General features: G+C 40.5%; 10 protein-coding genes and 1 long non-coding RNA gene across 11 annotated transcripts; 9 read left to right on the forward strand and 2 right to left on the reverse strand.

The window, feature by feature from the left end:
- Positions 1 to 549: 549 nt before the first annotated feature.
- Positions 550 to 2,852, forward strand: LOC145698746 (D-alanine--D-alanyl carrier protein ligase-like). The gene is made up of 9 exons (XM_081775967.1): positions 550 to 646; positions 804 to 885; positions 934 to 1,045; positions 1,189 to 1,906; positions 1,946 to 2,051; positions 2,091 to 2,262; positions 2,311 to 2,364; positions 2,444 to 2,529; positions 2,580 to 2,852. Exons 1-9 carry the CDS (start codon positions 592 to 594, stop codon positions 2,833 to 2,835), a joined length of 1,641 nt encoding a protein of 546 aa, XP_081632093.1. The 5' UTR covers positions 550 to 591; the 3' UTR covers positions 2,836 to 2,852.
- Positions 2,853 to 3,109: 257 nt separating this feature from the next.
- Positions 3,110 to 3,827, forward strand: LOC145704061 (uncharacterized). Its single transcript, XM_081781494.1, has 3 exons — positions 3,110 to 3,121; positions 3,270 to 3,639; positions 3,682 to 3,827. Exons 1-3 carry the CDS (start codon positions 3,110 to 3,112, stop codon positions 3,825 to 3,827), a joined length of 528 nt encoding a protein of 175 aa, XP_081637620.1.
- Positions 3,828 to 3,881: 54 nt separating this feature from the next.
- On the forward strand, positions 3,882 to 4,911 carry LOC145711397 (uncharacterized). Its single transcript, XM_081789103.1, has 5 exons — positions 3,882 to 3,930; positions 3,968 to 4,108; positions 4,147 to 4,266; positions 4,307 to 4,410; positions 4,564 to 4,911. Exons 1-5 carry the CDS (start codon positions 3,890 to 3,892, stop codon positions 4,728 to 4,730), a joined length of 573 nt encoding a protein of 190 aa, XP_081645229.1. The 5' UTR covers positions 3,882 to 3,889; the 3' UTR covers positions 4,731 to 4,911.
- Positions 4,912 to 4,965: 54 nt separating this feature from the next.
- On the forward strand, positions 4,966 to 5,372 carry LOC145695468 (uncharacterized). Its single transcript, XR_014133735.1, has 3 exons — positions 4,966 to 5,049; positions 5,123 to 5,193; positions 5,234 to 5,372. It is a non-coding gene; the product is annotated as an uncharacterized LOC145695468 (long non-coding RNA).
- Positions 5,373 to 5,621: 249 nt separating this feature from the next.
- On the forward strand, positions 5,622 to 6,238 carry LOC145695320 (uncharacterized). The gene is made up of 3 exons (XM_081772319.1): positions 5,622 to 5,803; positions 5,912 to 5,965; positions 6,014 to 6,238. Exons 1-3 carry the CDS (start codon positions 5,634 to 5,636, stop codon positions 6,126 to 6,128), a joined length of 339 nt encoding a protein of 112 aa, XP_081628445.1. The 5' UTR covers positions 5,622 to 5,633; the 3' UTR covers positions 6,129 to 6,238.
- A 4,385-nt stretch (positions 6,239 to 10,623) lies between these two features.
- Positions 10,624 to 14,938, forward strand: LOC145707159 (uncharacterized). Its single transcript, XM_081784652.1, has 6 exons — positions 10,624 to 11,963; positions 12,024 to 12,435; positions 13,313 to 13,848; positions 13,892 to 14,074; positions 14,281 to 14,469; positions 14,516 to 14,938. The coding sequence occupies exons 1-6, from the start codon at positions 10,814 to 10,816 to the stop codon at positions 14,923 to 14,925; spliced, it is 2,880 nt and encodes a 959-aa protein (XP_081640778.1). The 5' UTR covers positions 10,624 to 10,813; the 3' UTR covers positions 14,926 to 14,938.
- Positions 14,939 to 15,415: 477 nt separating this feature from the next.
- On the forward strand, positions 15,416 to 17,819 carry LOC145706589 (uncharacterized). Its single transcript, XM_081784013.1, has 10 exons — positions 15,416 to 15,466; positions 15,567 to 15,632; positions 15,676 to 16,073; positions 16,115 to 16,429; positions 16,473 to 16,683; positions 16,726 to 16,856; positions 16,898 to 17,035; positions 17,080 to 17,166; positions 17,207 to 17,441; positions 17,488 to 17,819. Exons 4-10 carry the CDS (start codon positions 16,272 to 16,274, stop codon positions 17,566 to 17,568), a joined length of 1,041 nt encoding a protein of 346 aa, XP_081640139.1. The 5' UTR covers positions 15,416 to 15,466; positions 15,567 to 15,632; positions 15,676 to 16,073; positions 16,115 to 16,271; the 3' UTR covers positions 17,569 to 17,819.
- A 260-nt stretch (positions 17,820 to 18,079) lies between these two features.
- On the forward strand, positions 18,080 to 20,630 carry LOC145702688 (uncharacterized). Its single transcript, XM_081779951.1, has 6 exons — positions 18,080 to 18,340; positions 18,418 to 18,768; positions 18,816 to 19,337; positions 19,528 to 19,953; positions 20,012 to 20,268; positions 20,316 to 20,630. Exons 1-6 carry the CDS (start codon positions 18,295 to 18,297, stop codon positions 20,619 to 20,621), a joined length of 1,908 nt encoding a protein of 635 aa, XP_081636077.1. The 5' UTR covers positions 18,080 to 18,294; the 3' UTR covers positions 20,622 to 20,630.
- Positions 20,631 to 20,830: 200 nt separating this feature from the next.
- Positions 20,831 to 22,946, forward strand: LOC145699892 (zinc finger Y-chromosomal protein-like). Its single transcript, XM_081777154.1, has 3 exons — positions 20,831 to 20,982; positions 22,232 to 22,624; positions 22,664 to 22,946. Exons 1-3 carry the CDS (start codon positions 20,863 to 20,865, stop codon positions 22,898 to 22,900), a joined length of 750 nt encoding a protein of 249 aa, XP_081633280.1. The 5' UTR covers positions 20,831 to 20,862; the 3' UTR covers positions 22,901 to 22,946.
- LOC145699887 (rhomboid-related protein 2-like) lies at positions 22,667 to 24,943 on the reverse strand. Its single transcript, XM_081777139.1, has 5 exons — positions 24,676 to 24,943; positions 23,939 to 24,082; positions 23,670 to 23,868; positions 23,275 to 23,624; positions 22,667 to 23,222 (listed from the first exon to the last, which is right to left on the reverse strand). Exons 1-5 carry the CDS (start codon positions 24,806 to 24,808, stop codon positions 23,011 to 23,013), a joined length of 1,038 nt encoding a protein of 345 aa, XP_081633265.1. The 5' UTR covers positions 24,809 to 24,943; the 3' UTR covers positions 22,667 to 23,010.
- A 202-nt stretch (positions 24,944 to 25,145) lies between these two features.
- Positions 25,146 to 25,916, reverse strand: LOC145704092 (calcium-binding protein LPS1-alpha-like). The gene is made up of 3 exons (XM_081781530.1): positions 25,437 to 25,916; positions 25,317 to 25,391; positions 25,146 to 25,273 (listed from the first exon to the last, which is right to left on the reverse strand). The coding sequence occupies exons 1-3, from the start codon at positions 25,630 to 25,632 to the stop codon at positions 25,146 to 25,148; spliced, it is 399 nt and encodes a 132-aa protein (XP_081637656.1). The 5' UTR covers positions 25,633 to 25,916.
- Positions 25,917 to 26,374: the final 458 nt, after the last annotated feature.

Consider the following 26,374-nt stretch of genomic DNA (forward strand, 5'->3'; position numbering starts at 1 on the left):
CGCGACATTCAGCGACATTCGGCGACATTTGACGACATTCGGCGACATTCAGCGATATTCGGCGACATTCCGAAACATTCAGCGACATTCGGCGACATTTAACGACATTAAGCGACATTCAGCGATATTCGGCGACATTCGGCGACATTTGACGACATTCGGCGACATTCGGCGACATTTGACGACATTCGGCGACTATCCAAGGGCGCCCGAATATCGCTTATAAAAAATATTTTTCTGAGGAATTACTTTTATATTTTCCCGAAAAAAAGAAACAAAAAGCAACTTCGGTAAAAATGTAGGAAACTTTCTATTTCAAGATGAAAAATAAGACAAAATTTCTTCATCAATCATGATTTTTAAAAAAAGTTTGTCAGAAAAATGTCCAGATAAAAGCCTTTTTGACATTAAGTTCCTTCCCCCGATTATGGATGATCATTGATCAATTATCAGGAAAAACCCTGTCGTAAAAAAAAAGATAGAAAATTTTAAATTTGGCGCCAGAGATCAACACCACAAAACCGAAAGAAGCAAAATCAAATCAGCAGATCGATTTCTGATACGAAGGCGAAATATCCCCAATTTTATAAAATGACAGAGAATGATCCGAGAAAGCCGGTGGGAAAGGCCTTTTTGGAAAATATCAAGGGAAGGAGTTTTCTTTTTCTAGAAAAAAAAAGCTGCTCGAATTTATCGCGAAATTTCTAGAAAATTTTATTCTAGAGATTATGTTTTTTGGATTTTTTTAATAAAAATTTCGTTTTTGAAATTTTCAAAAAAAAGGCAAAAGAAAACTCCTTTTTAGGACGAAACTTTTTCGGCCCAAAAAATCAGCTTCGTTTTCCGTGGAAAGCTGAGCCAATACAATCTCGGAGACGTTGACAAGTAGATTCTAAATGAGATTGATTAGGGTAACAATTTCGCATTTTTCAGAGAAGCGGTGAAAATCGCCGCGCACCTCATAAAAAATGGAATCGTGGACCGCGAAGTCGCCTTGGTGGGTGGCTTCACAATTACTTCAACGGCTCTTGTTTTGGCGATGCTGGTACGGCTTTTGTTGTTTTCCCTTTTATTCAAAATCATTTTTGAAAAATGAAAGTTGAACTTTTCTTAAACCGTTTTAATCCGCGCTGACGGTGGTCTTTTTTCCCGAATCGGATTTTTTTTCACGAAAAAAGCCAAAAAAAGATGACAAAAAATCGAATGATCGTCCTTGATTCCGCCGAGCCGGATAGATTCTCCTTCATCGAGCGAATCAACGCCGAAGCCATCTTCCTCGATGAATCATCTCTCCGGTCCGACATCACGCTCAACCACGGCGTCAAGGACATCTTCTCCTTCGGCTCCAGCGAGTTCAAACTCATCTCTGAAGCGAAAGTCACCAAGGTCGAAGCTGAAGAAGACAACGAAGCGAGGGAAAAGATCGAGAAATTCATCGACGAAAACATTGTCTTCAACGACATTGGTTTTTACACAACGACTTCGGGAAGCACGGGAATTCCAAAAATCATCAAAATGAGAAACTCCACGCCTTCTGCGAATCTCGTCTGGGCGACAAATCCAGCTGGCCCGGAAGATATGCCAAAACTCGCAGCGAAATTCGGCGCTGATCTTCCAAACGTCATGGGCCACATCAAAAACGTCGCTGCTTTCGGCAATTTCGTCGGACACATCATGGTCCTTTTGATTAGCATGATGATGGAAGGCCCTCACATGCGAAGAAACATTCTCGTTTGCGACCAAAAAGATCTCAAATCGTCTCTTTCTGCAGTCGCCGTTGAAAAATGCGGTGGAATTTGGGGATATGTTCCGAAGATCATCGAAATCTCCGAGTCGCAAGAGTTGAAAGATATTGAGCTGCCGACTGTTTCTCTTTTTGTCGCTGGCGGAGCGAAAATCACAGCAGGTAGAGAATTTTTCTGATAAGAAGTCATTTCTTTGATAGAACATATTCGACGAGTTCGTGCGAATTTCGCTGCCGCGCAAAATGGTCGAAAATGCCATGTTCTCAAGATTTATGGCGCCACTGAAATGGGTCCCTTCCTCTTCCGGTAAGCCCTCTTCTCAAAGTCCTTCGCTGAAAATTCTAGAACCGGGCTTCTGGAACCCGATGAGTTGATCGAAAGCACCGATGGTATTTTCGTGTCGAACCCGGGCTACGAGTGTCAAGTTCGAGACTCGGAAGGAAAGGCCCTTCCTGCTGGAGAAGTTGGGGAGATCTTTGTAAAATCGCCGGATCTGATGCTTGGATATGTCGGCTACGTAGGGATTGTCTTTTCTGATCATGATTCACTTGAGGGTTCTTTTTAGCCGGAGCAAGGAGAGTGGTACGCGATGGGTGATGAGGGATATTTAACAGGAAGGGTTCAAAATGACTCATTTTAAATGATGATTTTGATGATGAAAATTGAGACCAAATTCGTTTCAACCCTTCGAAGAGGAGAACCGCGTGGTCGTCCTTGGTCGATTGAAGGAGCAAATCGTCCTCGTCAACACGAAGAAATCCAACTCCGTCGAGCTCGAAGACCGGTAAATTGCCCCTCTCTTTTTTTTCTTGGAGACAACAAGGACTATTTCAGAATGTACAAAGCTGGCGAATTCGTCAAATCCGTCATCGCCCTCGCAAGGCGAAATAAGAATGCTTACGACGACATCTACTACATCGTCTACTGCGACGAAGCTGATGATGACAAGGTCATGAAGCACGTGGAAGACGATATTCTTCTCCTGACAAAAGAAAAGCCAAACGTCGTTTTTGTTCGGGAACCTTTCAAAGTGCTTGAAAATGGAAAATTCGACAAGAAATTGCTCGCTGCAAAATATATTCCTGAATAAAAAAACGAATAAAAGCATGAACAAAAAAGACTCTTAACAAGACTTCTAGCTTGCAAAAGTCAGCAGAAATCAATCTGGGTCCATTGTCTCAAGACCCTTGAAATCGGCCTTTGTCCAGAATCGACCACTTTCTATAAATAATGTTTGACAGGAGAGGGTTACCACCTAAATTAGAAATTTCATCGAATTCATGTATTAAAAACTCGAAACAGAGAAAAAAGAGAATGCGATTTTTCAATTGGTTCAACTCCAGCTGAAGTTGGTCCGGGAAAATATGACTTGGATGGTAAACGAAAGGAATACGGTCTTGATTTCTTGAGTTAAATAGTCGTATTGTCGTAAAGATGATTGCTTGTATTTCTTTGAAGGGGGTAAATCAGAGCAAGTTAATGTTCTTTCATGGTTGAGCTCATGTTTTAATAATACTTGATAAGATCAATCTAACATCGAGTTTGTATTTTCATAAATCGAAACCGAGTAAGAAAATAAAAGGAAAGTCAAATGCTTCGTTCGGCATTTCCTCCGAGCGAACTTCCGCCCTGCTCGCTCCAACCTTCAGCCCCGGGCCTGGGACTTACCTTCCCAAATCCCAATTCGACAAGATTCCGGGCGGCAAGATCGCTTTTCAAAACGGCCCTCGACTCGCTTACACAGGCTCTGTTGAAAACTCGCCGGCGCCAGATGCGTATTTCAGCGATGAAACGCTTATCGCGAAGAAAATTGAAAAGTCAGCGACGAAAAAAGAGGTGAAAAAGATTGGGGTTGTGTTCAAGGCGACTGTTGATCCGCCGAGTATTCCTACAGGTCTTATGAATTAAATAGGACTTTGGGAAGAAAAATTTTTAGCGAACTATAGCTTCGGATACGAAGTCATCTCTCCATCAATGATAAAACAACAGCCACCACCGAGGAAAGATCAGACTCTTGGTCCAGGCAAGGGCTTTTCATTTGACTCGAAACCCCCTTTTTCTTGCAGTAAGGAAAATCTCTGAAAGCATATTACTCGCCGAAATTGCACTCACTTCGAGAGGCTCAAGGCTCAAGATGGTCGAAAATGTCCGAATCAAGAATTCTAGAAAAGAACCCTCAGTTCCGGTAACTCATGTTCTGTATATTTTTATGAACGTCTAAGAATCAATATGTCAACTCCTGGAATACCAGAAGAAGAAGAAGATGAGGATGACATCACTCAAGTCGTCTTCAAACCAACTTTTGGAAAACAACCTCGCTTCGCAGAAAAAACTGCTGAAAGTCCTGCTCCATCAAAATACAAGTTTGTTTCGAAGAATAATAATAGTCTATCATTTGAAGGCTTGAGAGGTTCGGGGACAAAGTTACAGTCGACTGCCCTTCATCAGCTTTTCACTCAAAACTCGATCGGTTCAAGGCAAAGATTCCCGAAAATCCTCCTGTTGGCTCATATGATCACAGGTTTTCTTTTGGGCTTGATTCAGAGCGAACTCTTTTTCAGATCACTTCTTGAAGAAAAAACTTCATTCCGACAAAATGCTGACAAAGCACCATTCGACAGCTCCTCGGTTCGATTCAGGCCGAATTTTACCTCTCGCGACCTCGGTGAGAAAATATTCTTTTGAGGAGATTTTATGTAATTAAAAACCGGCTACTCAAAAACACTATTGCGCTATCTGTCCTCTAAAGCTAATCTTTTTGAGGTTCATTTTTGAAACGCTTCAAGGAACACTGATTTTTTACAGGACTCAATTTTAGGTCCGGCTACGTACAATCCTCCAGCAAACTCGTTTTCTCTCGCTTCTATTCGGGATGCGATACGGTCGAAAACAATCAAGGGCGGCTTCGGCAGCAATTCTGAGCGAACTTATTCTTATGCTCGATCGAAATCGACGAATGATATTCCGAGGCAAAGTTTCTTATAAAAGTACCCCTTCCGATTTCGACTCTAGCCCTGGGCCAGGAGCATATGACATTGGAAAGGCAAAACCGAAGCAAATCACAACAGGATCAAGCTCTTTTTCATCCCTTTCAAATCGATTCTATTCAATGAAATCTGATGCTCCGCCACCGACTAGCTATTCGGTTGACTATCATTCAATAAAATCTGAGGCAAGTAATTAAATAATCATAATTTATTAACGGTAAATCTTTTTCTAAAGGTGATCAAAGGAAGAAAGAAGAAAGCTTTCTCATCTTCAGTCTCAAGAAAAAATATTTTTCCAGCTTCTGATGATGTCCCAGGTAGAGTTATTCTAGACTCTAGAATCTTCTTCTTTTATTCTTCTCGTTTTTGAAGTTTATATCTCTATTTTAGGACCTGCTGATTACTTGATCAATTCTGAAAGACCGACTGGTGGGGAGTTTTCCAAGCTGATCAGATTCAAGGTAACAAAAACGAATGAAATTTATCTCAACCGTTTTTCAGCCTAACAAGCGATTTACTCCCTCCCCATCAACATACCCGCTGAACGCGATCGAAGAAAGCTCAACACTTTTGAAAAAGAGCTTCAACAAAAAACTCGGCTCTCGACCGGCTCCGATCATCATCCGAGAAGAGCTGACATCTTCAGATATTCCTTCCAACAATTTGCTAATAAACACTGTGGCATAATGAAAAAGCTTTTATCCAGTGGTCTAGTAGTGAATCTAGTAGCTTAAATCTTGCTGGATTACACCACTTTTCTCTCAGATTTGATCATAATTACAGAATCAGGGCGCCACAGAACGCCCTGGACCAGAAAATCCTTCGATATATAATCGCGTCTACAAATCATTTGCTCCATATCTTTCTCTTCCTTCTTCGTCGGGATAGGCTCATAGGACCAATGAAGCTTTCTGGATCGCGTATTCTTCTGTTTCTTGCGGGATATTCCGCGGGAACCCGAATCGACCTGCAATCTCGATTCCAGCGGCCTCCAAGGTCTTTGGTTGAACAAAAGAATGGCTGCAAGTGCCCAGTTGAACCTCGGCCTCAGTATCATCTTCAGGGACAATGGTTAGTTTCTGCTTCTCGTCGATAATTTTTCTGGTCATAATTTTACTTTAGAATCACGCTTAGAATGAAATTTAACTCCAAATTGATCATTAAAAAAATAATATTAAGGTTTCTGAATCTTCGAACATGCGATCCCAATGGCAAGCTTTTCATCCGCTCTGGGTAAGAGCTTTTCCCCTTTTTATATTCTCTAGATAATTCTTTATCTAGAAGAAGCTCTCCGAGGTCAAAAGAATGCATCCCAACTCAGTTTGGCTACGAAAATCACCCGAGCGGAAAATCGAATGATCAAATTCTCGTCATTACCAAATGCGGCTGTGCATAAAAAAGTTCTTTTGCGAACTGTCAAGATAAATTTAGATTAGCCGTCCCTCTTTTGTGCAGGAATAATACTGTGTTATTAATACAAAACGAAAAAAACTTGAAATACTCGAAATGTAAAGGGCATTCTTTGAACGTTCAGAAAGTCACATGCTTTGTGAGCTCTAGAAAAGGCACAAATATCGCTTCCGGCAGTTTCTTTTCCCCACTTTGTATGCAGTTGAAACAAAAAAGAGAGGTCACTCGTGACAAAGTGCTCAATCACTTATTGCAAAAAAAAAAAGAGAAAAGTAAAAAATGCCGCTCGGTTTTGATGCGAAGACAGTTTGTGTTTCACTTGCTTTAGGAAAGGCTCTGAAAAGATTTTTTTCTTGATAAAGAGCTCCTGGTATTTAAAAAGCCTTTTCTAAGCTGGAACCCTCAAAATTGGGCTTTCACTTCGTGAGAATTTAGATTCAGAAGAAATTGCAAAATTTCCGGAGCCCCTTAGAAACCAAAGGAACAAGACTGAGAAGACAGAGAACACTGAGAAGTCTATTTCTTCAATTGAAAATCCAAGTGTAGAGATCCTTGAAAAAGAATTTGAAGCTCATGCCGATGAAAAACTGCAGGCGAAGATCTCAAAAAAGAAACTCCAACGAACTTCGAATCTGAATAAAAGACGAATGTCTTCTCAGACTACGTATATTGTTCTGCCGCGCAATAATAAATAACCAAACGACCATAAAGAGTATTCATTTTCCCTTATTTACGATCTTTTTTATCCATTTTTATCGTTTTGGAGAAACTGATCATCCAAAAAAGGCAACTCAACTCAAAAATATTGAACCATAAAAGTAAATACAAGCGAAACGATAAAGAGAAAAGTAAATATCGTCGCCACATAATTTCAGCGTGAACAAACGCGCATTTTCCCTTTTTTCAGAGAAAAATGGAGATTGAAAAAGAAGATATTGAAAAATGGCTTGAAGGATTCCTCCCGAAATTAAAACGAACAACAAATAGAACAGCTAAGGATCGATTTATTTCATCAGTCGATCGCCAAATTTTTGATGACGATGATTATGCGTTGAAATGGGATAAAATTGGTCTCAAACCTGCAAGTGACAATTTTTATTTGAAAAATGAAAACTGGATAGAATATTTTCAACTTTCAACATATCAAAAAGAACTAGCTGATCAAATTTTTGAGGAAAAAAGGCAGCTTGAGAAAAAAATTCTTGAGAAAAATTCAAAAAGAAAAGAAGATAAGGAAACGAATCTAAGAAAAAGACCGCGAAAAGACGATACAAAACTTGAAATTTTGAAAAGATCAGACTTGGAGGACGAAAATGACGAATGGAAACTAGACGGACTGATTAAAAGAAATGAAGGCGGCGAAGCGATTTTATTGTTTCAAAAATTTAAGGAGGAAGAAGTGGCGATTAGAGTGCAATGCTTCGACCAAGCACTTTTTACAGAGGATTTGCCGAAGGATAAGATCCACTGTGAGATCAACTTTCATGAGGAATTCGAGAGAACGAAGCCTTTTGAAGAGGACGAAGATGAGACCATGCCGAGGCATGATAATGTCATCAAGCATTTCGCCAACATCGAGCTTTTTTACAGTAAAGAAAAGGAGAAAACGGACTGTTTAGGAACAGAGTTGCAAATATTAATTTTTTTCTGCTGAGCTGAGCTAAGCTGACCAGAGTGAAAATTTCAATGAGCTGAGCAGAGCTGCCCTTTTCAGAGGTCATTTAGCTGAGCTGAGCAGACATTTTTCAATGACGTGCTTTTTTTAAGGTTACTGTATTTATTTCTCCCACTTACTACTTTGAATACCCAGAACACCATATATATTTGGAATCAGTGCAAAAAATCTAGAAACTTGACCATAACCGATTCTCAAAAATCACTCCCGGTTACGATTCTAGAGCCGGAAATGTAAAAATCATGAGCTTACGGTACCTATAGAACCCCTAGACAATGGCATATCAAATTGAGTCTTGCGTCATTTTAGATTTGTCTGTGATATAATAAAGGCTAAATGAGCTCTTTGTCGATTCTAGAGCCAGTACCTGATGAAATTTTGTGATATAGCAACTTCTGATTTTTGAATTTTATCAGTTTTTGCCTCTAGAACCGATTAAAAAAAGCTCATCTTACCTTTATTATATCACAGACAACTCTAAAATGACGCAAGACTCAATTTGATATGCCATTGTCTAGGGGTTCTATAGGTACCGTAAGCTCATGATTTTTACATTTCCGGCTCTAGAATCGTAACCGGGAGTGATTTTTGAGAATCGGTTACGGTCAAGTTTCTAGATTTTTTGCACTGATACCAAATATATATGGTGTTCTGTGTGTTCAAAGAAGTAAGTGGGAGAAATAAATACAGTAACCTTAAAAAAAGCACGTCAATGGAGCTTAGCTGAGCTTACCAGAACAGACTCCTCTTAGAGCTGAGGTGAGCTGGTCGAGCTAAGCTGTTTTCTACTGTATTTTTACTAGTAAGTAAGTCCTAGCTGAGCTGGGCTAAGCAAGGCTTGTCCTTAAATCATTGAGCTGAGCTGAGCTGAGTGATAATTGTCTGAGCTGAGCTGAGCGCCTGCTCAGCTCTCTCAGACGGCTCAGCTTACTTAGCTCAGAATATTTGCAACTCTATTAAGGGTGGATAACGATTATGGAAAGAGGCGAAATCAGCTTATATAAATATCTTCAGCGGGATGACATTGATATCGACGAGAGGAAGAATATTCTAAAAGGAATTTTAAAAGGATGGAGTTATCTTCATTCAATCGGCATTGCTCATTATGACATGAAATTGGAAAATATCGTTCTTGTTGACGATGATGGAGAAATGGTACCTAGAATCATTGATTTTGGTTTATGCTGGGATACTGGAACACAAGCGGTCAATCAAGGATTCAGAAAGATGGGGTACATACGGAAAGGAAGCAAATATCGCGTTCGAGAAGCTCGATTGGATGCTGGAACTCCCGGATTTTGCATCGGAACTCAGATTCATGATGGCTATCATAGGCGGGTGGCTTGGATGAATCTTGCAGTTTTTATTCTTTGCGACTGGAAAACAGCATGGCTACTTCTTTACGAGCCGGTTAATCATTTGGATGAGGCGGCAAAAGCGATTTTCAACCGATGCAAGAATATTGATGAAAATGATGAATCTTGTCCAGAAATGGACTTTCCCTGCTTTTATAATCTTTATCAAAACGAAGTGCTGGACTCATCTGATTACACAAGTGCTATTGACAAAATTGAGAAAATCTTCAGTGTTGCCTTTGACAACAATGAAGCTGAACTCAATTTCGAAGCACCGAATAAGTCTATTTCTACGTCTGTCGTTCGAAGCTCTCTAAAAGAAGACATATCGACATGGGAAAGAGTAGGACCCATCGTGGGAAAGCTTGACAAGAGTTACACTGAGCTCTGCGTTCCATTATCAGGAAAAATCTTAAATCGAATCAATTGCATGCAAAAAAACTAACGCGGGTTAACAAAGGGGTATCTAAAGTGTAATATTCCGGTGAATCGTAATGAAATGTATGGCATAGTAACAAATAGTTGGATAGCTTAGTGGTAAAGCACTCGACTCATGAGTAGGAGGTCCCAGGTTCGATCCCTGGTCCCAGATGATTTTCGAAAAATTTTTTCAGGCCAAAAAATCACTTTTTAACTGTTAGTGCCATCTTCACCGCCGTCTCAAACCGAGTCGAACGGTACAGTCGGAGTCCAAAATAAGGGACACCAAGATAAGGGACTTTTTGGCTCAAAATGCCGAAAATCAGCGGCAGAAAAAAATCCAATTTAAGGGACTTTCTGAGATTAGTAAGCTTTTTCGGTTAGCTGAGAGCCAAAAATGGTATCAATTACCTTGATTTCAACCAGTTTTGCCGCAAACTGAAGTAATTTCCATTTCATTATATGGTTCCCTCTTTCAAAAATGTCATAAAAGCCACAAAAACAATGACTTCAGCTTATTTTGCCCCAAAAAATATACTTTGAAAAAATTTGGCAGCGACATATTTTTTGCTTTGATGACCCAATTTAAGGGACTTTTTTCGAAAATTTTGGAACAAAAAAAGTCCCTTATTTTGGACTCCGACTGTATATGTTTCCCTTGAAAATTCTAGAGTTTTGGGTACTTCCGGTCAAATTTACGAAATTCTAGTTTTCCACTGCACATTAGGTTTTCCGCCCCCAAGTCGCAAACCTAACAAAAGAATCACACGGCTGATTTAACATATTGACCAGTCAGAGCGTGAAGGAAATACTTATGAATCAGCCCAGTCGTTATTGAACGACCCTCTTGTACAGATTATCTCGAGTCTTGGGTCTCCGGACCTGGAGAATTCTCATCAAGAAGCGTTATTCTGCCCTCTGATTGGTCAATTATGAAAATCAGCCCGGTCGTTGTTAAAAGAAACCCTTGAAGAATGACCTTTGGTTTTTGGGATCAATACCAGCTACAGTCGGAAAATTATAAATGAAATGATAAAGAGTTAAAGATTCCTCTGAGCTTGCTCATTATTTCATCATGAGATACTAAATCTCAAAGAAGACATTGAAAGTGAAAGCGGAAAAAATCTCTTTTCTCTGGATAATATTCTCCGAATTTTCATTTTGATTTGCTGTCCGAAGTTTTTGGGCGGTCTTGGACACCGCGGAAACGAAACAAGCTCTATGCTGGACATCGAGAGCATTCTAGAGCGGTTTACAAGAAAAACTCATCTTTTGGAAGAAGGTTGGCGAATTATTGCAAAGCAGCTCTTGCCACACAAAATTCAAGCTGATTACGAAGTTGATTTTGGTTCCGTTGACCTGACTTCATTGGTTGTTTCTGAAGCTCATTTTCCCGTATCAGTAACCGGAATGTACTATTCTGAAGATGGAATAAATACGCACCAGCTAATACTTCAACAAATCGAAGAAGGGTATTTTGTTCTTACTCTTCGAGCTGATCAAGATCCGAAAAAGGGTTCAATTCGGATTCCGGTTCAGAACAGATTCTTTTTGAACTCCGAGGACGAGCTTGAAGACTATCCAAATCAAAATATTGATGCATTTTATGGTGATCCTAGCGGGATAGAGCAAGAAACTTGGTACATTTTCCCAACCGCTTATTTCTTGAAAATCGATAAAATTAACAGAAAGCCGATTGAAGAAAAAATACGAAAATTCAATGACGCTTCAATTGACATGCTTTCTCGAGTTTATACCAAGCGATTTTCTGATTATACTGACGATGCGATGCCGTACTTGCTCAATTGTCTTGAAAGAACTGAAGCATTCGACTGGAAATTTGTCAAATTCGAACGAAACTCTGATATCATGCAAGTCACGATGCCCGATGACACGAAAAAAAAACTCAAACTCACCCCAATCATGAAAGAAATCATCAAAGATCTTGAACAGAAAAATCATCCAAAGCTTTATGGACCACCCTTGAGTCGAGAGGATTTGAAACGAGTCCAGTCGTTCTTTTTGATCGAAACTGTTGAAGATGTCGTCGAAATAGAAATGCAGAATCAGAAATGGGAAACAGCCTATATTTTCGAGCGGAACAAAACTCTTTATCTCAAGATTCGTGGCAGAGAGAGTACGAGAGAATTTCCTCTTTCAAAAGAACAGGCCCTCGTTTTCACAGACTACAAAGAAGAATTCCAAGGAGAAGCGATCATCAGCAAGACTTTGATTGATCGAGGAGGAGAGGGTCTCGTGATGGAAATGGAAGTTGATGGAGTAACTTACGCTGCAAAAGCTCATCTCTTTGATCTTTCGATTCTAAGCCATGGGAAGAAAGTCACGGACTATATAATTGACACTGATATTTGTAAGTTCGAAATTAACGAAAAAAACATTTTTTTTGAGAAATTATTTCAAAATTTTTTAGTTGATGATCCTCGAAACGACCTTGTCCAACACAGAAACATCATCAAGCATGTTGCCAATTCACGAATTTTCCACAAAGACGACATCGAGCGAACTGACTGTTTGGGCTGGATAACATTTATGCCCAAAATGAAGCAGAATTTGTGGAGAGCGCTCGAAAATGCAGAACTTGGACCTGACGAGAGAAAGCGTATTGCCCGATCGATTTTTGAAGGAAAGCGATTTTTGCTGGAAGAGTATCGCATCGTTCAAACTGACTTGAAAGCGTCAAATATGTTTGTGACTTATGATGATTCAGCAATTAAAATTGGAGATTTCGGCCTTGTTATCGGTCAAGGCGACCAAGTTCATGGCAGTTATCAGATAAGATGTCACAAGAAAGAGAGTATTTGGACAAGAAAACTCGGATATCGGTAAGGATCAAAAACATAATTTCTCAAATATCCATTTGACCACCACTCGATCAAATTACCAGACACTACGGGGCGGGGGGTGGTGTCTGGAATCGACGTAAATTTCTACGTGGACGGTGGTATGCGGTCCCCTGGGTTTTCAAACCCAGAGTCGCAAAATGCCCAGCCTGGGTTAACCAGTCCCAGATTGTCAAATTCATCAGCCTGGGTTTTTCAAAACCCAGGCTCGCCACTTCTGAGAGTCTAGATTTGGCAAACCATGCATGGATGAAAACAGATTTTAATATGTCTACAAACAGAAATTCTGCCTATACTCTGCGATTTTGGCCCGAGGAACATTCAGCACTAAAGCTTATTGGTACTGGCAACACCGTTAATGGCCTTCTTAGTGAAGGCGCGAAAGGAGAAACAATTGACTAGCTTAAGATTGAATTTTCCTATCGAATCAGGCGCGGAGCGCACTCCAGTCGTATTTTTTTGCCTTCTCACATTTTTCTGGACTATATTTTGAGCTGACAGTACAAATTAGTACCGGTAGTTTAGTCAGGCTAAGGTAAGCTAAGGCCACATAAAACCAGATGATCAGGATTCACACAAATCTGAACATTTTCTGAACAAAACCCAGGCTCAACGATTTTGTGTCCTGGGATTAGAAAACCCAGGCTAGACACTTTTGCGACTCTGGGTTTGAAAACCCAGGTGACCGCCTACAACCTACGTGGACGGCTCCTCAGCAGCTGATTGACAGATAAGCTGAATCCGGGCTTCTGATTGGTTAAAAACTTTCCCGCAAAATTTGTCGAGATTTTTTTTCGGTTCAATACACCCGTGGGGCACCATTTTGTCAGCCCTGTTTCACTGTTAAATTCTTCTTTAGACGACCCCATGAAAAATTTCTCAACGAAGAAAGGCTTCTTTCTGGTACCCCTGGATTTACCTACAGCAAGGCATTGAACAATCAGCCAGTCGCTGTCTCTCCCTTTAGGAGGCTTCTGATCTTCCTTACCTGTGAATGGTTCACTGCTTGGAACATCAATTTTTTCACATCAATCCCTCTTGAAACGATCAAATTCAACTTTCAACAATGTGGACTTGATTTCGAAGTTTTCCTTGCCCCGCTACGCCTTCATGAGAAAGATGCCAAAATCGACATTCTGCAAATGAAATTCGGCCAAGCGACGGATCCACACCGCTCAAGAATGCGAATGATTCACGAAGTCATGAAAATGAACCGAGTGGTTCAAATAAGCCTCGACTCTTTTGGACAACAAATTGAAATTTCCAACAGAACCGCGAAATCGGTCGAGATGCTGAAATGGAAAGAAGATCTTTCAAGACACAATTCTTATGATTTCCAAAATGTTACAAAGCATGCAATCGATCAGAAAAGTTCTGAATTGTCAGTTTCCATTTGTAAGCTTTTTCTCCTTGATTATGATTCATATGATATTTTAAGCTGTGACGAATTTACTACGATATGCAATCAAGGAAAGACTTCGTGAAATTAACCCGAATACTGTTGATGATCAAATGAAGCCGTACACCTTCGATTTTCTTTTGAAAACATTGATATTTCACATTTATCCGCGAAATTTTGATGGAATGGACCTGAACCCATCCCCTAGAAGAAAGTACAAAGGTGCCCCCCTTAATTTGGGATGGTGTCTGGAACCGACAAAAAATTCGACAAATTTTGCGTAGGCGGCTACTCGGCTGCTAATTGGCCGGTTTGCCAAATCCAGGATTCTGATTGGTTGAAAATTTCCACGCAAAATTTGTCGAATTTTTTTGTCGGTTCAAGACACGTCCCCCTTAATTTTTGCCAACCCTTATCCCATTATTTAGCCCAACAAAATATGAGTGTCGACAAATTGCTCCGTCGACTTGAAGAGAAAAATTTCATGTTTTGCATTCCCGTAAGGAATCAAGAAACAAATGAAATTGAATACCCGTTTTTCGAAGGATGGAAACAGCTTCTTTTGTTGATAAAAGAGCAGGACTTCATCGCTACCTCAAAGTTCTTTTTTAACTCAGGTATCTTTATTTGAATTGCAGAAAGATTTTTTACTTATATGTTTAGTTGAATTGAATGAGAATTTCGTTTTCGACCGACCTCTGACTGTTTCTTGCTGTTACATAACACAAGATGAAAATCGAGTTCTCCACGAAAACTGGCATCAGCTTCTTCTTGATCGCGTCGACACCGTTAACAGACAGTACATTCTACAAAGCTCCCTTGTTGATGAGTCATTCCCTGAAATGACTGCTTGTGTGAAAATCCCAATGGAGCGACCGTATTATATGCATAACGACTTTTTTGTGCGAAATCAATTTGTCCAACAAAATAATTACCAATACTTTGACCCAGCAGCTAATGTTTTCATGAAGCTCGTCAATGTTGAAGTTGACTGTGGCATCAAGACAAATATGTGGTATCTTTTCCCAACTGCTTATTCTATTCAAATCATTGATAAAGAATTATATGTGTAAATAAACTCAATGCATGTCGAAAATTCAACTTGCTTCGGAGACTTTTTAGGAAAATATTCTGAAAATTAATAAAAAAAAAATAAAAAAAAAGCTAGTAAAATGAAGGACAAATCAGTTTTGGAGACAAAAGCGGTCATGACGTTCTAGATCTTCTTTGGGCACTGCGTGTAGTTTTTGATTGGTCAATGGGAGCGTCCAATATTTGCGGAGAAGTGTTTCTTTGTTCCGCCCTGGGGCAGAGTGACCAGCAAAAGATTTTGATTTTTTTTTGTTTTCGGGCGATTTCGGCAATGCCCGCAGGCGCGTGAAAGAATTTTTTGCAAGAGAAAACTGAAAAAGAAAAGGAAAAGAGAAAAATTTTCATGAAGAAAGAATAAATATTTGGAAAAATGATGACAGGAATGAGTTTAAAGAAAGCGAAAAACTGATATCAAAAATTTTACTTTGAGCTCTAGAAAATTTTTCCTGAAAAAAATTCTCTCAACTCAAAACAGATCGGACTCCAATAAAATCCCATGCAGCTTTTTCAATTCACTACGAGGTAAAGTCCTTCCCGACTATTTTCTTCCTCGTTGCCAAGATCATTTAAAATTAATTCTTCGAGAGAAGAAGTCAGAATTTCTAATGAGCGTCATTTTCAGTCATCGTCAGAGAGCAGCAGCGATGGATTTCGCCTCAATTCCGCGTCAAGTTCCGAAACTATTCGGGTAAGAAAAGAGCTCTTCCGCTTGCCCTTCATTTTTCCCTCAGCCTTCCACAGCTGGTTCCTCGACAGAAACCCTGAAGCCAGAAAACGAAGAATCTTCGATGACCCCTTCGCGTCAGGAAATTCTGCTCTCAGGGTCCGACTGGTCGCAAGACAGACATTCTGACTTTTCAACAGGCACTTCGGGTTGGTCCTCAATCGATGGAGATTACGATTGTGATCGAAAAGGAACTGGTTCTTTTTGAAAATAAGCGGTTTTAACGACTCTTTTGAACCAGGGAAAAGCTGCGTTGACGGTGACAAAATGCTTGGTTACGATAGATAAATTATTGTTCGGAGAAGAAATCAACAACGAAGAGCAGCAGTTTGTTTCTGAAGAAGTCAAGGAAGAATGCAAATTATGGAGAGAGAATTTTACGTATTTACGGCTCTCTGGAAACAGGTAGGCTTTTTCTATTTTTCAATCTCGCAAAATCATTTAAGAATCTGCCCCTCTCGATCGACTGACGGGCTCGAATACTTCCCCCGATCAGGAGCAGCCGTAGAAGACGACCCTGATGAAGAAATCGATCTTCCTCCAGTCGAAATTCAGCCAACAAAATCTGCCGAATTCGATCAATCGTCTTTTCAAAAGCCGGACATGTCCTTGAATCTCGAAGGAAAACGAATGATTCCAAAGGTGCCAGCTGCTAACGCGACTTATGCCGAAGAAGTTATCGAAAGTCATGGAATTGTGGAAGAATTGATAGCGTCGGATAGAAATCAAATTGCAGTGAAAGTGAAGAAACGACCGAAAAGGTACTTTCATCTGTTCCGCCAATAATTCTAATTTTCACTCAAGCTCCAGCGGAAAAATCGAATACTACCCGATCAAATACCCCGACCCACTAACGCCCGAAGGTGTTCCGAATACTCGGGTGATTTACGAGCGGCCAAATCCTCCCGCTCGAGCAGCAACAGTCCTCTCAAATGCGCCAAGTACTTCGAGACCATTTCAGTCGACGAGAAATGCTTCTAGAGCTAGTGGTGACTATCGAGGCCAGTTCAAACAGGTAATGAAAAGAGACATTTTTCGAACCAAAACGCTCTTTCAGAATCAAGAGAAAGAAATCCAGCTGCAAGAAATGATGCAAAAAGGAATCAGCTCACTGAAAGTCAAGGGCTCATCTCACTCCCTAGACTCAAGACTGAATATCAATCGAGAAGCAACAGATGTTTTTCCTTCGTAATACCCTCACTTTTTCGACTCTCCATAACGAATTCTAGATTGAAAATGAAGGAATCATTCCTGAACCGCCCAGCAACGACACAATCTCGACAAAGAGAAGGCTCTAGAAATCAATCGAGACCGAATAATCGAGTTCCTTTGAAAAAGCATCGTCTTGAACCGCTCGCTCCGAAAAGGTACCCCCCTTGCATTCGCATTCGAAAGCTAAAACTCTCCTCAGTCGACTCCAATCACGCCAAAATTACGATAGCAGAGGCCTTGACCAGCTCATGGGCCATTCTATCAGCCAAAAAGAACTGTCAAAAAGGTCAGAGTTTCCTCATTATTTTCTCTTATCATTTTTTCAGCTATTCGTCGATTGAGAGCCGCGTTTCTCCAACAAACAACACCTCTTCCTCGCGTCTCTTTTCCCGACCTTCGGATACTCTCGTGCGCATTCCCGAATCCCGACCGGATACCCTTAACGATTATCCAATCAAGCACAGTGTTTCTTCGCGACTATACGACCACTCTTCAGAACGAGCAAACTTTTCCCAGGCGAGTCGGAGACAACCCCTGACGATAGCAAATCAAGTTTCAAAGGTAAAAGGTTTACATTTGCTAGTGAAACCCTTAATTTTCCCTTTAGATGAATATCATCCAAGGAATCGAAGGAAAACCGCCACCAAAGCAGAAGTACCACTACCACCACCGCCATCATCACATGTGACAATCGAAAACCGAAAACCTCCTTTTTTCTATTTATTTCCAACTGTCTTCAAACAGCAGACAGTTTTTTCTCAAACAAACCTCAACCATCAGCTCATTTCTACCTTTTTTCTATTTTCCGCGCACCACTTCTGCTTTCACAAAAAATATTTGTAAAATATGTTTTTATATTTTTCTCTTAATTTTTGACAAATATCGATGATCTCTCCTCTTTTTTATATTTTTGTACACGACGAAATAAATTTTTGCAAAACAAAAAATATCCATGAAGAACTTTTGTCTCTTTTAACGGGTCTTTTTTCCATTAAAAGAGACGTTTTCTTATCACTTCAAGCCCCAAATCTTGTCCTCCCGCAGCAGGGTATTAGAGAGACGATTGCAGGAAATGTTGTGTAGCCAGGCATTGATTTCATTTATCGGTGCGTGTCCGGCAAGAGCGATAACAGGCGCGCTCACCTTTTCCGCGGCGAATTTGATTTATTTCCCTTTCTTTCTTTCCGTGCTGGCCGAATCGAAAATCACCGAGCACGAGCACCGCAAAAACGCCCCAGGGCTACTAGTACAAACAGTTGTGAGATAGATAAAAACTGCGATAGAAGAAAAGAGAAACAAGATATTGAAGAGATTATATAAAAACCTTTTTAAGAGAGACAAAACTTCTGTCGAAAAAGTCTCTTTTCTATCAAGTGATAAGAGACAATCAGAGAGAAGAAAAAAATAAAGAGTAATGAAAACCCTGGCAATAGCTGCTCTACTAAACTCTCAATCTGAAGGTATGAAGCATTCTTTTTTATTCGAAGAAATAACAAAGGGACACCCTTAATTTCCTCCACTCATCATTTTTTCTTAGCGGTTCTGGCAGATAACAACTGGACCGAATGGGAAGCCATAACCGATTGCACCGCCGATTGCATCACCCAAAACGTCGGAACATTAATCTACCAGCGCTCCCGGCTCAACTACCTGGTCGACGATCTGAACAACTCGACGATTCCGGAAATTCAGAATAAGACAGAAATCTGCACCGCGGATTCTTTCTGCCCGAAATGGTCAAAATGGGAGAACGCGCCAACTCCTTGCTCAGCAACTTGCGGTGGGGGCACTCGAAGTCAGATTCGAAAGTGCATCAATGGGCAAATTGGCCAGGTTGGATGCCAAGGGCCTGTGCAACAGCTCGTCGCTTGTAATGAAGATCCATGTCGTAAGTAAAAGAAAGAATTCAAAATAAGCAAACCGATCTATCTTCAGCCTCGTGGAGCTCGTGGTCAATCGATTACGACGGCGGTCAAACCTGCGGTCCATTCTGCAAAATGACAAAAACACGCTCGTGCAAGAGTGGCGAGAAAATTCTTGTTGAAATTCCAGCGCCGTGTCCTGGTCCAGCCCGGCTTGACACTGGTTGTTCTCCCTGTGGAAGTTGGAGTGATTGGAGCGAAGGGGAGTGCTCGGAGACGTGTGGGGAGGGAAAGATTTTGGCTGAGAGAGAGTGCTTGACGGAAGAGGGCATTTTTGCTGACGATTGCCCGGGGCAATCCGTGAAGGTTGACAGTTGCAAAATCGCGGATTGTCCAACAACAGTCCCTCGAAATCTCGAGTCGGCATCAAACACAACAACAACGACAGTATCAACACCTACATCAACACCTCTCTCAACAAAACCAGCACTCAATTCAACAACAATTCAAAGCACCAGACCTCGATTCGTCCCTTCCACTGTTTCCTTGTTGTCTCCAACCCCACCTCAAAATATTGAAACACTCCTGGCCGAAGGTACCACCCAGTCTTCCCCGACAGGAATGGTTTATTTTTTATAACCGAAAACAACTCTGGAAGCAATTAACCGAGAAGCATCTTTTTTACAATTTTTTTTCATTTCTACTACCTATCAGTTGAACTCAATTGATCACGGAAAAAGCAAATTTTTATGAATGAGGATGATGATTCATTTTTTTCGAAAAAGATTTCCACTGCGAAGAAAATTGGGAAAAACTTCGGTTTTGGGATGGATGGAAATGCGTGATATTCTTTCAAAACCCCCGACCCTGGGCTTATGCCAACCGCGATTGCAAAGGAGAAGACGCTCATCTTCCGATTCCGCACAGTAGCTTCGATCAGTATCAACTCTACGAGCTCGTTCGAAAAGCAAAGTTGCCCCTTCGAGCGACTTGGTTGGGTTTGAAGCGGAATTGGGACCTGACTTGGGTCGAGGATCACTCGACAGTCAACATCGTCGACTTCAGTTACGACAACTGGCACATTGGCTATCCAGATCCGACAGACTTCTACGCTGCAATGCGGCAAAGCGATGGACTTTGGTCGACTGGAATCGGAAAAGCGTCCTTGAGATTTTTTTGTTTTAAAAATGCGTCTGAGATTCAACTGATAGGTAGACTCCTCCCTCGATTTTTTTCCTTTCCGAATGATTTTGTAAACCAATTTTAAAGACCTGGATGCGCCGATGATAACGGCGGATGCGTTGTTGACAGTTTTGGATAATATGCTCGAGTCGAACCCGGAAGAGATTGATCTTGAAGAAATTGTTGTTCAAGCAGCATCAGAAGCAACAGACACTCCAAAGCTCAATTCAACCGTTTCGACAACAAGAACTTCTTCAACAACATCTCCCCAAATAACAAGACCTTTACAGCAGACAAGTCAAATTGTCCAAAAATCACTGACGTCAACAAGGAGTACAACAACTGTAAGCTAAAACTTACCGTCGAAGTCAATTTTCTTCAATTTTTTCAGATTCTTACGACGACAGCGACAAAACCTCTTGAAACAAATCCAATTATTGAATCCCTACCACCAGCATCGCCCAACATTCCCGAAACAACAGCAGCTTCTGACATGGTTTTTGACACCCCTTTTATGTCGCCAGAAATCCAAACAACAGATGTCCAAGAAGAACTTCCAGACTTTCTGCAGCCGGCAGAGGAAGCAAGTACTGTCTCTCAAACAGTTCGAACGAGGGAGAGCAAATCGTCTACCGGAAGCGATGCAAGGATTCTTAGGGCTTCAGTGTTGGTTCTTACGGTTCTTTTGTCTTTGTAAAGTTTTTGATTCCTGTAAATAAAAGTTGGAATTCTTACGTGTATATATATTACCAATAAGATTGCTGTATTCGGCCAGCCGGCCAATCAAAGCCCTGATCAACCTTGCCGAGCCGAAATTTAATCTGTGGTTCGATTGGTAGTTCGATCTAAGCCGAACCAATTTTTCTCCCTGATCTAATGAGTCGATAAAGGCCAGATTGCTCCTCATTCGCTGAATCGAGAAAAAATTATCGTTCAAAATGACGAAAAAGAGAAAATCGTACACTCGTATAATTTGCAAAATTTGTGGCAAAGAATTAGCTAATCAATCTTCTTTGAACAGACACGAACGGGTTCATACCGGAGAAAAACCTTTCAAGGTAATTTTTTTTCCTTATCTTTTTATTACTTTAAGGGGGAGGTCGTCAATATCGGGGTTGCTCTTGACCAAAAAAGCGGGAAAAGCTGATTGGAAAGAAAAAAATCAAAAAGATAGGGGGAAAGAAAAGGGTTGTAAAAATCGACCGGCGCAAACGAGAAAAAAAGTTGGCCAGAAAAAATCGGTCAAAAATGCCGCCAAAGTAAGGCCATTTCGCGAAAATTCACCAAAATTGGTCATTTTTTTCACAAATTTATCGATTTAACCCCCAAAAACTTATTTTTTACTAATAATTTTAGGCGCAACAGACTCGTCAGGATCTGTAGATTCCAAAAATATATAATTCATATGCGCACTTTATGTACAAGTGGGATCTTGATCACCCCTGAAAATCCATATTGACGACCCCCCCTTTAAGGACCCCCTCCCCCGTCAGCTTTTTTCGAAAAATCAAATTTCGGAATTTTAAAATTTTGACCTCGGAAATGGATTCTACGGGTAAAAAAAACAAACATTTTTTGGGGGTCTATCTCGACTCTTTCACCTCCAAAATCGCATTTGAAAATTGGACTTTTCGCCGCAAATTGACGAATTTGCCCTAATTTCGGCAAAAATATTGATATTTCTTGGTCGAAAAATCCTCTCATTAAGTTTTAACCTGGGGACGCGTTATGAACCAAAAATATGGCGTTTTTAAAAATTTCAACTTTTCGAAAGAAAAAGCTGACGGGGGGGGGGTCCTTAACCCCTTTACGGGAGGTGTACAATTTTTGTCGATTTCGGGATATAATCGCCAGCCAAATGGAACTGGTGAATCGAAATGACCTGAAAACTCTAACGAGTATTTGCACACGCGAGCACTGCACAAGTACCGTTTTTCTCACCTAAACCCGCGCGCTCCGAGGAAAGAAAAAATGACTGCATCTTTTGGAAGTCTCTGAGGTCTCGTTTATAGTTTATTTATCGGTTTTTAGGTATGTAGAATTCAAAAATCGTACTTTTAGAGTGATATCATGAATATTTAACAAAAAAATGGCAGAATAAATAGATGAAAAAAACAGATTCTAGCGCTAAATCTTTCGTTTTCGAAAAATCTAAAAGTGCAGTTTAAAAGAAAATATTCGTTTATGTATAACCTTCAATTTTCAGAAGATTATCTCAAGAGAAAGGCCAAATCGACAAAAATTGTACAGTTCCCGTAAGGGGGTTTTTTAGGCGCGCTCCCGTATAGGGGTTAATAAACCGTTTAGTGCGATCTATGCGAATACCGAAGCAGTTCATCTTGGAACCTTGCAGAACATCGAAGAAAAGGTCGTCATCAAGAAAGAGAGCCAGAAATTCCGAAACAAGATCCTTCAAACCTTTTTTGCGAAACTTGTGGAAAACATTTTTCTACCAAATCTTCTTTGAACAGACACGAACGGGTTCATACTGGAGAAAAACCTTTCAAGTGCGATGTCTGTGAATACCAAAGCAGTTCACCCTGGAACCTTAAAACTCATCGAAGATTTCGTCATCGAGAAAGAGAGATTGAAATTCCTGAACCGGTTCGTTCAATTTGCAAAACTTGTGGGAAAACATTTCACAACAGCTCGAACTTACGAAGACATCAGCGCATTCATACTGGAGAAAAGCCTTACAAGGTATTTTTCTATTGTTTTTTGAAGTTCGATTTATTTCAGTGCGAATTATGCGATTTCCAAAGCAGACATTCTTGGCACGTCAGAAAGCATCAGAAAGCTCGACACAAAAAAGCCTTAGAGGCGCTGAATCAAAAACAACTGAAACTCCGTGCGAGAAAAATAATCAATCAAGTGGTGCATTATCGAATTGACGAAGAGACTTGGGTGCCGATTTTCGACGTAGAAGATTTTGAAGACGTCGTGGAATTTGAAAAATTCATGAGTGGAGAAGTTTAAAATCATATTTTTGTCAATCTGCGACTAAAAAAATCGACTCTTTCAAAAAAAAGTTTGTCAGTGATTTGATTATTGCAAAAAAGCAGTACATGTAAAAGAAAAATAGCAGATTAGCCGTAGAAGTCAGAAATGAGGCCACTTTCTTTATGAAACTCGTAGTTTTTCGTGCCGATTCCGCAGGGATTTTCAGATCCAATAGCAAGCAAATATCCAGCCATTGACAGGAAGAAGACGGCGAAGCAGATTGTTGAGACCCATTGAAGAGTTTTTTCGTAGGGAAGCTTTTCAAAGTTTTTCAGGGTTACGATTCCAATAACCAGGCCTAAATTTTCATGTTATGGTTTTTCATTCCAAAAATCAAGTCAATTTTTCACCTGAAATCGCGCCACCAAGATGAGCCGCCCAAGAGACTTGATATCCCGACGCATGGAGCTCCATGTAAACGGTGTACCCAACATCAAAAACCATAAAGATCGAAATTGGCAAAAAATGAAGCAGCTTTACGAGTAAGTCCATTACGTCCATGTTCATGATTCCATTCGCGATGAAAGAGGCCATTAGCGCGTAGCATCCGCCGGAAGCGCCGACTAGGGATTGGCAGGGGGTGACGCAGAGCGCTAGAATTCCGCCGGTGATGACGCCAGTCGTGTAGATGATGGCGATTCTGACGGGGCCGTGGATCAGCTCTAGAATCAAGCCCAGGATGAGAAGAACAACGCAGTTTCTGAAGAGAAAAATGAGGGAAAGAAACGCTTGTTTTTCCTTTTACCCAATGATGTGTTCCAGCCCCGAATGCAAAAACTGATATGTCCAGAGTCGCCAAAGCTCGGCCGAGTTGTAGATTTTTGGCTTCAGAATCAGCGGCGAATTGATCATCGCTCGATAATTGAACTGGTTTAACTCGCATCCGTTCGCGGGGCAGCGATCACCGGTAAAGTAGTAAATGTGCACCGAAATTATGATCAGCACTTAACGAAAAATTATAGCCAAAATGGACTTATCGAAATTTTCCGCCTGATTTTTGGGAGCCTGACTTACAATTGATAATTGTGAAAAAGGGAATGTAAAGATACGGGCCAAGGTAGATTCCACAGTAGCTTCGCGAACGATTTCCTTTGTGCACCAGCTGAGGAGCTGTTCTTTCTCCTTTTGGGATTCCATCGACTTCTGCACCATCTTGAACTGAAAAGAGACGTTTTTAAGGGGAATGTTGAAGAAAAACAAACTCAATTTAGCAATATAATTTGATTGGTAGCAACAGAAATACATTTCCCAAGGACTTCCGTTTTCAAGATTTTTTATGTATTTCCGAAAGAAATTCTAGAGATTCTTTCTTTTTGACCCGGAAATCTCGGGTTTTTGCGTGTATGTTTCCTTTTTGCACTCTTGCTGCTTATATACCCCCGAAAATTCATGAAGCGTAAATGCAAGATTTTTATCTTTTCAGCTGAAAAAACTCATGGACGAGGCGAAAAATGGGACTTTTTGGCAACGAACGGGTAAGAGGGAAAATGTGCGAAGGGTTTCAAATTACTCTTGACGAGGTTTCTTTTCGGACACTTTTCCTTTCAAGAGCTAGCGGAAGTAAGCGAAAGAAACTCAAAATTCTCGCTTTTTTAACAACATCACGATGAATTCCGTTGTTAAACCTGAATTGAAATCAAGGGTTTTTGCCCAAAAATGAATTTGAAACCATCAAAATCCCAAAAATATAAAAAAAAATTTTCTGAAAATTTTCATTTTACCCTTTTTCGATCCCCGTCTTTCGATCTTACCTATTCTTCCTTCCAGAAACCCGTCTTTCTCTCTTCTCAAAATGTATCTGCTTCTTGGATGACCAAATCTCAACAAATTTCTCGAAAAGCGCTCCATTCTGTTTTCCTCGCTTTCAGGAACCAGTCTCGTCATGTTTCTTCTTTTATTCTCTCAACTCCGGCGACAAAAGGAACAAAGGAAAAAAGCGCCGGATATTTTTCCCTGACAATCTTTCAAATAAGTCGTTTCCAGTACGCGTGTAAATTGATGATTGAGCTGTTTTTGAGAGAGAAGTTTTATTGAGCTGAAAAATGAATGCGCGTTTACGCATGGGTGAGCCGAAGGGCGAATCTAGTGGCTAGTGAGTCAGAACGAGTCAAGGACTTCTAGTGCCAGTGGATCGATTTTATTCGTTCTCTATTGAAATGAATCTTTTGATATTGCAAAAATCAAGTGTCAAAATAAAAATTTTATGTAAAAAAAAAATTATTCAAAGTGTTTTATTGATAATTTGCAGCTCAAGATCTGGCAATTTGACGAAGAATTCGGTAAGAGTAATCTTCCCATTCCGATCCGTATCGACTTTGTTGAAGAATCGCTTGACTTCAGAAAGCAAATCTAAAGAAGATATTAAAAGATTGAAAAATCAGTTTATTATTACCATTTTTGGTCAGTTGATGCTTAATTTTCCGCTCGAGAAGATATTGGCAGCACTCGGAAATGCTGATAAACCCGTCTGAAAACCATGATTCTTTTTCCTTAAACCGGACGAGAAAGTTACCTCCATTTTTGTCGATTTTGTCGAACAGAGCGTAAAGATCCGCCCAAAACTTGACGAATTCATCTTCGCTCAGCTCTCCTGGTTTTTCTTTTCCGTAGTTGAGTTTGTTCAGATACCGGGTCATGGAAGCATTGAAGTCAGAAATCGAGTCGTCGGAGTTTTTGATGAAACCTTTTTTCGCAAGGAACTTTGACATTTCGTCTTTTTTGACTTCAGAGAAATGATCGAGCTAAATTCAAATCTTTCTGAAATCGATTTCCTACTGAAGCAAAGCCACTTTGATCAACATCCAGCTTTTTGAACGAGTTTCGCAGTTGAGGACCGTATTTGATTCTAGCCTCATTTCTGAGACGATTGCCTTCTAGAGTCGACATATTCTCTTTTTGATCTTTCTTTTCTGAGTTTGATTTCAAAATGAAATATTTGCCTGCGGAAAGACTTTAACAATTGACTTTCGTGCTCATTATAAAGCAAGATAAAACGACGAAGACAAAGGTCTCTTTGCTTAACTTTTATATTTAATTAGAAAGTAGAATCGTAGAATCTGTAAAATCCGTTCAGATACCGATCACCGATGCCCTTTCAGTAAAATGTGTGTAAGCAGTTTCGGCAACCATTAACTTCTCTATACACGGGCGCGCGACTAAGCGCTCAAAACACGGGGTCGGGAAAACCGACCACCAAGCATTATTCAGCCCCGCGCGGCGCGCCAAATCCGGACTGTGAAAAACAGCGCCGACTATTTGGACCTCTTATTGATGTTTCCGTCGAGGTCATAAGTTCAAAATTATACTCTTAGAAAGCTTGAACACTCAGCTATTCACTCATGCTATTTTAAAGGTAAAAAATGTTCCAATTTTTCTATAATGAGCGCGAAAGACATCTGTTGTAAAGCGCCATCCCTCTTGAGAAATTTCACGAAATTTCGCAGAGTGGTT

The sequence above is a fragment of the Oikopleura dioica genome, chromosome 1, assembly GCF_907165135.1.
Source record: "Oikopleura dioica chromosome 1, OKI2018_I68_1.0, whole genome shotgun sequence".
NCBI lineage: Eukaryota > Metazoa > Chordata > Appendicularia > Copelata > Oikopleuridae > Oikopleura > Oikopleura dioica.

Excerpts from the sequence above, each read along its gene's own strand:
- LOC145698746 (XM_081775967.1), top strand. The coding sequence starts at position 592 with ATGACAGAGAATGATCCGAGAAAGCCGGTGGGAAAGGCCTTTTTGGAA. Across the intron at positions 2,052-2,090 it reads ATGGGTCCCTTCCTCTTCCG|AACCGGGCTTCTGGAACCCG; the intron begins GTAAGCCCTCTT and ends TGAAAATTCTAG. Across the intron at positions 2,365-2,443 it reads AGGGATATTTAACAGGAAGG|AACCGCGTGGTCGTCCTTGG; the intron begins GTTCAAAATGAC and ends TTCGAAGAGGAG.
- LOC145704061 (XM_081781494.1), top strand. Across the intron at positions 3,640-3,681 it reads TCCGCCGAGTATTCCTACAG|CGAACTATAGCTTCGGATAC; the intron begins GTCTTATGAATT and ends AAAAATTTTTAG.
- LOC145711397 (XM_081789103.1), top strand. The coding sequence starts at position 3,890 with ATGTCCGAATCAAGAATTCTAGAAAAGAACCCTCAGTTCCG. Across the intron at positions 4,109-4,146 it reads CCTGCTCCATCAAAATACAA|GCTTGAGAGGTTCGGGGACA; the intron begins GTTTGTTTCGAA and ends TATCATTTGAAG. Across the intron at positions 4,411-4,563 it reads TTTTACCTCTCGCGACCTCG|GTCCGGCTACGTACAATCCT; the intron begins GTGAGAAAATAT and ends ACTCAATTTTAG.
- LOC145695320 (XM_081772319.1), top strand. The coding sequence starts at position 5,634 with ATGAAGCTTTCTGGATCGCGTATTCTTCTGTTTCTTGCGGGATATTCC. Across the intron at positions 5,804-5,911 it reads TATCATCTTCAGGGACAATG|GTTTCTGAATCTTCGAACAT; the intron begins GTTAGTTTCTGC and ends AATAATATTAAG. Across the intron at positions 5,966-6,013 it reads AAGCTTTTCATCCGCTCTGG|AAGAAGCTCTCCGAGGTCAA; the intron begins GTAAGAGCTTTT and ends TTCTTTATCTAG.
- LOC145707159 (XM_081784652.1), top strand. The coding sequence starts at position 10,814 with ATGCTGGACATCGAGAGCATTCTAGAGCGGTTTACAAGAAAAACTCAT. Across the intron at positions 13,849-13,891 it reads TGAATTGTCAGTTTCCATTT|CTGTGACGAATTTACTACGA; the intron begins GTAAGCTTTTTC and ends TGATATTTTAAG. Across the intron at positions 14,075-14,280 it reads CCCTAGAAGAAAGTACAAAG|CCCAACAAAATATGAGTGTC; the intron begins GTGCCCCCCTTA and ends CCCATTATTTAG.
- LOC145706589 (XM_081784013.1), top strand. The coding sequence starts at position 16,272 with ATGTCCTTGAATCTCGAAGGAAAACGAATGATTCCAAAGGTGCCAGCT. Across the intron at positions 16,430-16,472 it reads GTGAAGAAACGACCGAAAAG|CTCCAGCGGAAAAATCGAAT; the intron begins GTACTTTCATCT and ends TTTTCACTCAAG. Across the intron at positions 16,684-16,725 it reads ATCGAGGCCAGTTCAAACAG|AATCAAGAGAAAGAAATCCA; the intron begins GTAATGAAAAGA and ends ACGCTCTTTCAG.
- LOC145702688 (XM_081779951.1), top strand. The coding sequence starts at position 18,295 with ATGAAAACCCTGGCAATAGCTGCTCTACTAAACTCTCAATCTGAAG. Across the intron at positions 19,338-19,527 it reads TGAAACACTCCTGGCCGAAG|ATTTCCACTGCGAAGAAAAT; the intron begins GTACCACCCAGT and ends TTTTCGAAAAAG. Across the intron at positions 19,954-20,011 it reads GTCTGAGATTCAACTGATAG|ACCTGGATGCGCCGATGATA; the intron begins GTAGACTCCTCC and ends CCAATTTTAAAG.
- LOC145699892 (XM_081777154.1), top strand. The coding sequence starts at position 20,863 with ATGACGAAAAAGAGAAAATCGTACACTCGTATAATTTGCAAAATTTGT. Across the intron at positions 20,983-22,231 it reads CCGGAGAAAAACCTTTCAAG|TGCGATCTATGCGAATACCG; the intron begins GTAATTTTTTTT and ends TAAACCGTTTAG. Across the intron at positions 22,625-22,663 it reads CTGGAGAAAAGCCTTACAAG|TGCGAATTATGCGATTTCCA; the intron begins GTATTTTTCTAT and ends GATTTATTTCAG.
- LOC145699887 (XM_081777139.1), bottom strand. The coding sequence starts at position 24,808 with ATGACGAGACTGGTTCCTGAAAGCGAGGAAAACAGAATGGAGCGCTTT. Across the intron at positions 24,083-24,675 it reads GTTTCTGGAAGGAAGAATAG|TTCAAGATGGTGCAGAAGTC; the intron begins GTAAGATCGAAA and ends GTCTCTTTTCAG. Across the intron at positions 23,869-23,938 it reads CTTTTTCACAATTATCAATT|TGCTGATCATAATTTCGGTG; the intron begins GTAAGTCAGGCT and ends TTTTTCGTTAAG.
- LOC145704092 (XM_081781530.1), bottom strand. The coding sequence starts at position 25,632 with ATGTCAAAGTTCCTTGCGAAAAAAGGTTTCATCAAAAACTCCGACGAC. Across the intron at positions 25,392-25,436 it reads CAAAATCGACAAAAATGGAG|ACGGGTTTATCAGCATTTCC; the intron begins GTAACTTTCTCG and ends CATGGTTTTCAG. Across the intron at positions 25,274-25,316 it reads GCATCAACTGACCAAAAATG|ATTTGCTTTCTGAAGTCAAG; the intron begins GTAATAATAAAC and ends TATCTTCTTTAG.